General features: G+C 44.5%; 1 protein-coding gene across 1 annotated transcript; it reads right to left on the bottom strand.

Moving 5' to 3' along the window:
- Positions 1-367: 367 nt before the first annotated feature.
- On the bottom strand, positions 368-2213 carry CARTPT (CART prepropeptide). Its single transcript, XM_037530356.1, has 3 exons — positions 1928-2213; positions 1442-1525; positions 368-628 (listed from the first exon to the last, which is right to left on the bottom strand). Exons 1-3 carry the CDS (start codon positions 2084-2086, stop codon positions 521-523), a joined length of 351 nt encoding a protein of 116 aa, XP_037386253.1. The 5' UTR covers positions 2087-2213; the 3' UTR covers positions 368-520.
- Positions 2214-9762: the final 7549 nt, after the last annotated feature.

The following is a 9762-nucleotide window of genomic DNA, read 5'->3' as shown; positions in this document are numbered from 1 at the left end:
CCCAATGGACTGCTATTTTTAAAATATTTCTCTTTGAAAACAACAGCATGATTAATCCTACCATTTCTACTTCAATTACTTATGTAGAAACAATGATGCATGAGCGATTATTAAAAACACTTTATTATGTATAATTTGTACATGCTTCAATTTGTGTTGCTGGGGGTGATTTATTTTTCAGGTTGTGATGTCATCTACCAAGATTAACTAGATCTAATTTTCATCCTGTCATGCCACATACAAAAATAACAGTTTGCAAAGTGAAGTTTCCCATCTTTGCACAAAGATACACAGGAGTTTGTCAGACAAATAAAAGAAAAGAATACTTTACAACATCCAAGTCATTATCCTTCACACAGTAACAGCAAATGTGTTCTTTTATTTGGAAACAGCAGGGAAAGAGCCTCTTTGCCTCAAAGGGAAATGCAAACTTTGTAGTTAAAAGCCAAACTCCAGGGACAAGGCGTGGCCCTCTCGGGGAAGGTGGGGGGAGTGGGGATTCTGAATGAGGCTGGACACCTCACAAGCACTTCAGGAGGAAGGAATTGCAGGAGGTTCCTCGGGGGCAGTCACACAGCTTCCCGATCCTCGCTCCTTTTCGCACTGCGCACTGCTCACCAGCGTCGCACTGCAAACAGCACAAAGTGTGGTCAGGGGAAAGCCAACCCTAACTCCCTGTCAACACAATTTCTACCTGGTGGGAGAGCCATGTGCACCCCATCCTCATCACCAGAGGGGTACGTGTAGTCAGACTGAAATGCAGGGAGCCTTGTTCTTACAATTTCAGCGAAAGAGCATAACAAAGAAATTTAATTATTAATCTTATTTCTTACTTTCAACTTTTTTTTTTTTTTTGGTGGGGGAGAGGTCACATTTCTTGGCTCCTTTAGTTCCTTTTCCAAAAGAAGTCAATCACCCATTTCCCGAAGAAGTAAACAAGAATCCTATATCTCCTCTCAGTTCCAATTCCCTGTTTCCCATGCCCTCGTCCCGAGAAGAAAGATTTAAATGTGCTTCCGCCGAAGAATCTGACCAGAACCAATTCAAGAATTCTGACTCTCGAACTTAAATTTTAAAAACTGACGGTGCTCCGTTAGGCAGGAAGAAAACTGAAGGAAAGAGAACTGAGTGGCATCAAGGGCTCTTCCAGTCCAGAGACTGTGAGATGGCGGGGCGGGGGGCAGCTCATCTTCAGAAAATATTTCCTGCACACAAACCCAAGAGCTGGCGGGCTCTTGGCACCAGCTGCTCAATCCTCCCAAATGGCCAACCTACCCTTTGCCTTAGAAACCAAGGAGGAAAGGCTTCAGGTGGAAACAAAGGGAAGCCCACAGCGTTCTGCCGACCCAGAGCGTGAATTATCTGAGGAGAAGGTCGCATATAAAACTCCAGGTGGTACCTTTCCTCCTGGGAAAACAGGGAGGGTACCCCCAAACCTTACCATGGGGACTTGGCCGTACTTCTTCTCATAGATGGGAATGCGTTTACTCTTGAGCTTCTTCAGGACTTCCTGCAGCGCTTCGATCTGTAACACACACCCCCGGAGCCCCAAGTTGCCGCCTTGGCTGCGAGCCCAGCCCAGGTGCTCACTTCCAGCACTAGGTATAAAGAGCCCCAGACCCCGCGATGCCCTCGGACAACGCGGACCGAAAGGGATGCTGGAGTGGTAGAAACTTAGTCCTAGGCACTGACGGCAGGTCCCTGAGCCGCTGAGGCTCTTGTTGCTCCAAGTGCCTGGGACAGGGGTTAGCTGCCTGGAGACCGCGAGCTCCTTGCGATCTACCGATGGCTGCGGAAGTCCGGGCTTTACCAGCTCCCGGCTCCTGGATTCTAGAAATGGGGATGGGGAGGCGCGGAGAAGAGGAAAGCGCACAAAGGAAGGGACCGCGTGGCAGCGCAGGGAGTCGGGGACCAGGGGGATACCGACCAGTTCCTTCTCGTGAGAGGCGTCCTCCGCGGCGGAGTACATGTCCAGGGCTCGGGGCTGCAGCTCAGCGTCCTCCTGGGCACGGGTGCCCAGCAGAGGTGGCAGCAACAGCAGGGCGGCACCCAGGAGGGGCAGCAGCCGCAGGCGGGGACTCTCCATGGTGCTGAAATTCGGCACTACCGGAGCACCCCGCGCTCCCGCCTTTTATAGCAAGACAGAGCCCGGTCGCAGGGAAGAGGGAGGGGGCGAAGAAGCAAGGGGGAGTAGAGGAGGGTACGGGTCAACCGGCTGTAGGCAGCGCTCCGCCGCCGCTTGACGTCAATGCTCGCCGGGCTCCAGGCGCCCGGGAACGAGGCTCTGAGCACAGATGGTCCAGAGCACCGAGAACCGGGACCCCGCGCCCCCAAGCGCTGTCAGCCCCTCGGCAAGGGAGCTCCCCTGGGAGACTGAGCTGAAGTTGAGGGGCGAGAGGTGAGGGATAAAGATTGGAAGGGAGCTAGAAAATGGAAAATGCCTTCGAGGCAAAACACTAGCAAAGGAGTTACTCCCATCACCTAGCAGCAGCAGCAGCAGCAGCAGCAGGAACACAATCCACCTCACCCAAGCCTGCGTTGCCTCTCACCCAGCCCCACAGTGGCAGCATGAAGGGGTATTGCCTCTGGCCCCACATGTTTGCTGAGCACCTTACTAGGCACGCTCTGGTGTAGAGGAGGTAAAGGCAGTACATAAAAGAAAGAGAAATCCTAGGCTTTCCCCCAATGGGTTCTTTGCTAGAATCTATGTGTTGATACTGAGAAAAGAGGGAAATAAACTTTACAAACTCCAATTAAGGAGAGGCGTGTAAAGTACAAGACTCTGGCCAGCCACTTACTATGTGACTAGGTAAAAGAAGAATCTCTCTGAACCTCACCTTTTTCTTTATAAAATGGGAATTTTAAAATGTACTTCACAAAGTTATCAGGAGGATGGAATGAGAGATAAGTATGCAAACCCCCTGAACTTTAACAGGGTAAATTGAGCCAGCCTGCTCCTTCCCTTTGAAATTTGAGCCTCTGCCAAGTAAGTGACTAAGGGCATTATCTCACTTTTTTCTTAAGCAATTCAGCTATCCTCAGAATCCCTCCTACCTACCATCCTCCTTGATATCCAAGAGACCTGTATAGAAAGAAAATAAAGGAGACCAAAAAAATGTGATTATAGAAATATTCCAGAGAAGTCAGTGTTGAGCTAGGTCCTCCATGACTTGTGAAGACACTGTGTCTTTTAAAACGCTGAGGTCTGGGCCTTCCTGGTGGCGCAAGGAGGTAAGTCTCAGCACTATGAAGCTATCAGCAGCCATTGCGGTTCAACACCCCACAGCACAGCAGAGCTCTCCTGTCTCCCCCCGCTGCTCCCCTCAGTCAGCAGTGTATTTCAGTCAATCCACCTGTTCTGTTCCCCACTCTGTCTCTGGTGAATCCTCTCTGTCTCACACACACACATCTCTGGCCTGTACCCCAGTTCTTGTATAAAAATAAATAAATCTAAAAAAAAAAAAAAAAGCACTGCACTGCACTATGAAGCAATCCACAGCCTCTGCAGCACAAGCTCCAGCTTGATCCCTTGCCAGCTAGGGAGCAACCCACATGACGCACAGACCTCTCCTGTCTCACCCACTGCTCCTCTCAGCAGTGTATTTCAGTCAGTCTGCCTGTTCTGTTCCCTATTCTGTCTCCCGTGGGTCCTCGCACACTTTCATCTCTGACCTGTACCCCAGCTCTTGTATGCATAAATAAATCTTTAAAAAAAATAAAATAAAAGCAGTCACCAATTTTTTTCTCCCAAAGATTTATTGCTTAGTTGATGATGTGGGCCATTGAGATAGTTAATACATAATCTATGCCTGTTATTTCATTTATCAAGTTTTTAATTGCTGCTCAAATGTGCACTGGGAAGCAATTCAGAGGTAATATCTCTGATGAATAGCACACATATTAAGAGCATCAAAATATTTTCTTTTGGGGTAAATCTAATCTGAAATGTATCTAACACCTCCCCCAGCTCTGCCTTTCACACATACCTTTCAGTTCTACACAACAAAACATCAGTGGCAACACATTTTGCTCTTTAAGTTTTAGAAACATATTGGCACTCACTGTAAAAATCATTTCCAGTGACAAAAAAGCACACTAAGCTTTGAAAGAAAAATAGCATCCTGTTACACACTGAATAAGTTTCTAGGAACTCCTGCAAAGATGGGGTTAATTACCAACGCAATGCTTTCTCTCATGTTATATATTCCATCCCAACACAAATGAAAGCTTTCCCTTTGTGCCCCTTCTATTGAAAAAGTACCTCAAAACTTCAAATCTGGGCCTCTCCTGGTGGCGCAGGCGGTTAAGCACCGCGTTGTGAAGCTGTCCACAGCCTCTTCAGCTCCAGTTCGATCCTGGCCAGGCGGCGAGTGTCCCACATGGTGAGCAGACCTCTCCTGTCTCTCCCGCTGCTCCCCTCAGCAGCGTATTTGAGTCAATCTGCCTGTTCTGTTTCCCTCTCTGTCTCTGGTGAATCCTCCCACCCTCCCGCGCATCTGGCCTATACCCCGGTTCTTGTATAAATCTTTGAAGAAAAAAAAACTTCAAATCCTTTTGATTTGGGATTGGTGCTATCATCTTCATGAAAGGAAGATGGGACCTTAAGTTGAGGGGTTAGGAAAGGACTACTGGACAATCTTGTGAGGCAAGCCTGAGTATCTTGATCATTTACATGTTGAGATGCTTTATTTTTTCAGGTTTGCACAAAGTGATTTGATAAACTATCTTTAGGAAGCATGTGTAAAGCACAGGCCATTTTCTTCCCAAATACAACTTAGGCAAATGGTGATAAGGGAAAGCATAAAAACATGAGATGTTAAAAAAAAACAACCAGATGTTCTAGTCTTTACATCATACCCTGTCAGAAGAATTTATATATTCTTGCCTCTTTGTAATGATCCCATTAGAAAGAAAAGTCCACCTTTGAGGCCCTCCAGCAAGTAAAGACAAGTCGTACCTGTCATTAATCATTACTTCTCACCTCAGGTATAGAAAAGAGCAGCAAGTGATCTCAAAAGAGAGAAGCAGTGCCACAATGTGCCTGTGGAGATTTGCTGTGGGCTCTTTTTTTTTTTTTTTTTAAAGATTTATTTATTTATTTACTTATGCATACAAAACTGGGGTACAGGCCAGAGGTGGTGGGGGGGGTGAGCAGATTCACCAGAGACAGAGTGGGGAGCAGAACAGGCAGATGGACTGAAATACACTGCTGAGGGGAGCATCGGGCAAGACAGGAGAGGTCTACGGTGCCATGTGGGTCACCTCTCTGGTCAGGGATCAAACTCATGCTGCAATGGCTGCAGAGAGCCTCATAGTGCTGTATCTAACCCCTTGGGCCACCAGGGAGGCCCCTACTTTAGACTCCTAACCATTCTTCCTTAGACAAAGAAGGCATCTGATTCTGCTGTTTAACATAACTTAAGGATAGAGATCTCACCAGCAGAGAACTGAGAAACTAGGGTCCTTAATATCTACCTGTAACATAATGATATCTGAGAAGAAAAATTTGAAGAGTGGGAATAGCTCTTCTTTTTTTTTTTTAAAGATTTATTTATTTATTATACAAGCACTGGGTATAGTCAGAAGCGCAGGAGGGTGAGAGAATTCACCAGAGCCAGAGCGGGGAACAGAACAGACAGACTGATGAAATACACCGCTGAGGGGAGCAGCGGGCGGCAGGAGAGGTCTGCATGCCATGTGGGACCCTCGCTGGCGGCCGGGGATCGAACCGGCTCTGCTGAGGCTGTGGGCAGCTTTGCAGCACAGCGCTCAACCGCTGCGCCACCAGGGGAGGCCCAGGAATATCTCTTCTACTAACATCCATCTTTTAGAGTTCTAAACCCTTCACTATAAAAATAAACCATATGTTAATTTGTAAATTGGCAAGAGAGTAGAATCTACTCTGGTTTTGGTCTTAACAATATAGAGACTGGTCAATACTAGCCTGTAGAGACTTTTTAATATTACTAAGTGATAACTCTATTTCATATCTTGGCTTCAAGATATGAAATAATGAGAAGACACTGGGAATCAGGTGCCCAAATGATGTTTTCCCTAAATTCCAGGACCCTTTTCTCCCTCCATCTGTCAAATTTTGAGTACTTTCTTTTCCTGTATAGCCCATAATAGCACTGACCTTTTGGATTGTCATATTGCTCAAATATCAGAGTACTTTGTTATCCATTAGCATCCTCTTCATACAAACATCCACAACCAAGTATTGTCCAACAGTAAAAAGTCCTCATTTCATTGACTACTTAAATATTTGTATTTAAGATTATTTCTCTTTACTTGGCTTTGCAGTCTTTTCCTCCTAGTTAACAACATTCTGTTCTCTTTGGTTCACATTTATAACCTCTTTGCTTTCAAACTTTTCATTTCTACATTGTGTGCTGTCTACCCTCTCAGCCTCCAGACAAGGGATTAATTTCCATTGACATTCATCTTCTGTTTACCCACTTTCCATCCATAGCCTTTCAAAAAGAGCTGCTATTCACTGTGATTTGACTACACATCTTTATCACTATCCGAAAGAAAATAAACTGCAAGGAAAAGTCATCAGTGTGGTGCTAAACTGAGGAGAGCTGGAGAAGTAATAAGAAAGTCTATGTTTTACAGAGAGCCTCTAAAGGGGGAAACAGAAAATTAGACAAATCTTTTAATATTTTTAAGCTCTCAATTAAAAGACATTCAGTTTAAAAATATATGAAGTTCAATATGTTCACAGGGCTGCTGAGTACTCTAAGGACTGCTGAGCTTACCAATACATTGCCCCTGCCCTTGGTCTTTGGGTCTAGTCATGCCCACAAATACCCACTACCCAACAATGCAGTGACATGTGGGTCCTACAGAGAAAGCAAGAACCCCAGAGAAGTCAGAGATTAATTCCCTCTAGAGAGGTAAAATTTTGGGAGAAAAATGGCATATGAACTGCTGGGTCTTAGAGAATACATAGGACTTCAACATCTCACTCTGGAGCAAGTGAGCATTGTAAGTAAAAATGCAGAAGCAAGGATGGCTGGGGAAACACTGAGTGGCCTGGGTATTTGGAGAGCAGATGCCTGCAGAATGTCAGCGCTGGTGCTGGAGACACGTAAAGGGAAACAAGACTGGAAAGGAACAGGGGAGCAGAAAAAGAAAATCCATAGCAACAATAGTTTCAATTTTGGATTCAATGAACAGGAAGAACGCAAGGACTAGGCGAACACAAAGGATTCAATTTTTCAAACAGTAACACTAAAAGCAAGCTCATTGATCTAAATGGCCGAGGCTGTGGAAGCAGCCTGTGTTAGACATAAAGAGGTAACACTGATGACAAAGAAAGCTTTCTCTGGTTTCTTTCACACAACACACGAGGAATGCAGCCACCAGAGTGGCACACCTAACCCATATGGCACATCTATCCCAGCTCTGCCTTTAACTGTTCTGAATCTAAATCTCCTAAATCAATAGGAAATACAGGATTAGCTCCATGACATGAACTCTAAGACTTAGTAGAGAGTAGATTTGAATCCTTCAATGGCTGCCCATTGCTATAGCTTCAAGCTAATGTCTCAGCATGGCATCAGAGCTTTTCATGATTCAATCCAATCTCATCTTCACTCCCCACCAGTCCCATCAGGTGCTTTCTACTTAATGTTGTAGATACACCATATTTATTTCTTAATTGTGTCTGAATTAGAAAAATAAACTAGGTAAACATATGCTACTGTAACAAACCACCCCAGAATCTCAGTGCCTTAAAAGACAAAAACAGACATAGCTCTCACCATGCACACGCACATCAAAGGTTTATGAAGAGTTGTGTTCTCTGTGATCACTCAAGGAAACAAACTGACAGAACAGCCACCACGTCTGATGTTGCCGGATGCGTGACAGAGGAAAAAGAGAGCTCTGGACAGTCTCAAATAAGCTATTGAAAGTTTGAGTCCAAAAGTGATCACTTTCTGCTTCCAACTCATGAGCCTGAACTAGTCACATGGCGTCACCAAAGTAAGAGACAAAGACATGCAGTGTTTCTGTGTGCCCCAATGCATTCATGGCCACCACCCTGTCTGCCTTTGTCCATGACCTTCCCTGTGCCTACAGTGTCCTTGCCACACTCTGGACACCTGAAAGTTCAGGCTTCAACATACATCCTAAGTGAAGCCTTCCTCAGTCACTGCTCTATCACACCACCAAGTTTCTATGCCTTTGACTCCACAGAGCTTTACACACATACCTATTAAACACTTACATCATATCTGTTTCACTTGCTAGACAAAAGATCTTTGAGGGCAAAAATTACATGTAATAACCTGGTGCTGCCAGTATTTAACACAGTGTGGTGCCTGATATACAAATGTGGAGGGGAAAGTTAGCTGTCATGAAATGAAAGTTAACCTGTAGACACAGGTGGGTGGCAATTCAGTAAGGTTACACAATCTGTTACAGGATACATTCATCAAGCAGTTGAAGACCACTGTCAATTTACTAATGAGAAACACCAATTGTATCAGTGGAAAAATGTACCAAAGAGTGGTAAAACTGCTTCACCAGCAGCCAATTTCAGCAGCAAAATTTCTAGGGTACAGACAATAGTCTTTCTCACCAGTTCCTCTGACAACTAAGGGCATTTTAGTCACAAAATAGAAACATTTTCCCAAATTTGTGTGTCACCAGGACAATAGCATGACATTGCCACCACACTCTTTTCATAGATTTCTGTTCATTGCCTTTCTCTCACATTCTCTGTGGTGCAAAATTGAAGAACTGGGACTGGATCACCCCTAAAACCTTCCCTGATCACCAGTCTCCAAATCACAGACATGAAGAAGCAATGGCTGTGCTGGGAAGAGCGTGAGCTTACATGGCATCTAAGTCACTTTTTTTTTTTTTTTTTTTAAATATAAATTTTATTTTTATATTCCCCATACAATTGCAAACGCCCATTCTGACCCCAATCCTTCCCCTCCCGCCCCCCACCCCCCAAAAAGTGTCTCTGGTTCATAGTTTTTTTGTTGATTTTGATTTTCACTTTCTTATATTCATTTTCCTGGTCCCTTATTTAAGTTTTCTAGATTCCTGCTATGAGTGAGACCATCCGGTATTTTTCTTTTTCTTTTTGGCTTATTTCGCTGAGCATGATCCCTTCCAGTGCCATCCATGTTGCTGCAAATTGCATGTGTTTATCTTTTTTGAATGCTGAGTAATATTCCATGGTATATATGTACCACATCTTCTTGATCCAGTCATCTATTTTTGGGCATTTGGGTTGTTTCCAAAGCTTAGCTATTGTAAACAGTGCTGCTATAAACATAGGAGTGCAGGTGCTCTTTGGAATTGATGTTTCTGTGTCCTTTGGGTAAATACCTAGGAGTGGAATTGCTGGATCATATGGAAGCTCTATGTTTAGTAGGTCCAGAAATCTCCACACAGCTCTCCATAGTGGTTGGACCAGTTTGCACTCCACCAACAGTGCACAAGAGTTCCTTTTTCTCCACATCCTCGCCAACATTTGTTGTTGCTAGTTTTTTAATATGTGCCATTCTCACTGGTGTGAGATGGTATCTCATGGTAGTTTTGATTTGCATTTCCCTGATTACAAGTGATGTTGAACATTTTTTCATATGTCTGTTGGCCATTTGCATTTCCTCTTCAGAGAAGTTTCTTTTTAGCTCTTCTGCCCATTTTTTGACTGGATTATTTCTTTGTTGTTGCTGAGTCTCATCAGCTCTTTGCAGATTTTTGTGATCAGTCCTTTATCATTAGTGTTGGGTGCAA

Source organism: Talpa occidentalis, unplaced genomic scaffold, assembly GCF_014898055.3.
Source record: "Talpa occidentalis isolate TD23 unplaced genomic scaffold, MPIMG_talOcc4v2.1 talOcc4.6, whole genome shotgun sequence".
Taxonomy (NCBI): domain Eukaryota; kingdom Metazoa; phylum Chordata; class Mammalia; order Eulipotyphla; family Talpidae; genus Talpa; species Talpa occidentalis.
Note: the sequence above shows the minus strand (reverse complement) of the source record. Positions and strands in the feature narration are given on the sequence as shown.

Coding starts and splice junctions, on each gene's coding strand:
- CARTPT (XM_037530356.1), bottom strand. CDS start 2,086: ATGGAGAGTCCCCGCCTGCGGCTGCTGCCCCTCCTGGGTGCCGCCCTG. Junction 1,526..1,927: donor CCTCTCACGAGAAGGAACTG/GTCGGTATCCCC, acceptor TGTGTGTTACAG/ATCGAAGCGCTGCAGGAAGT. Junction 629..1,441: donor AGTACGGCCAAGTCCCCATG/GTAAGGTTTGGG, acceptor TGCTGTTTGCAG/TGCGACGCTGGTGAGCAGTG.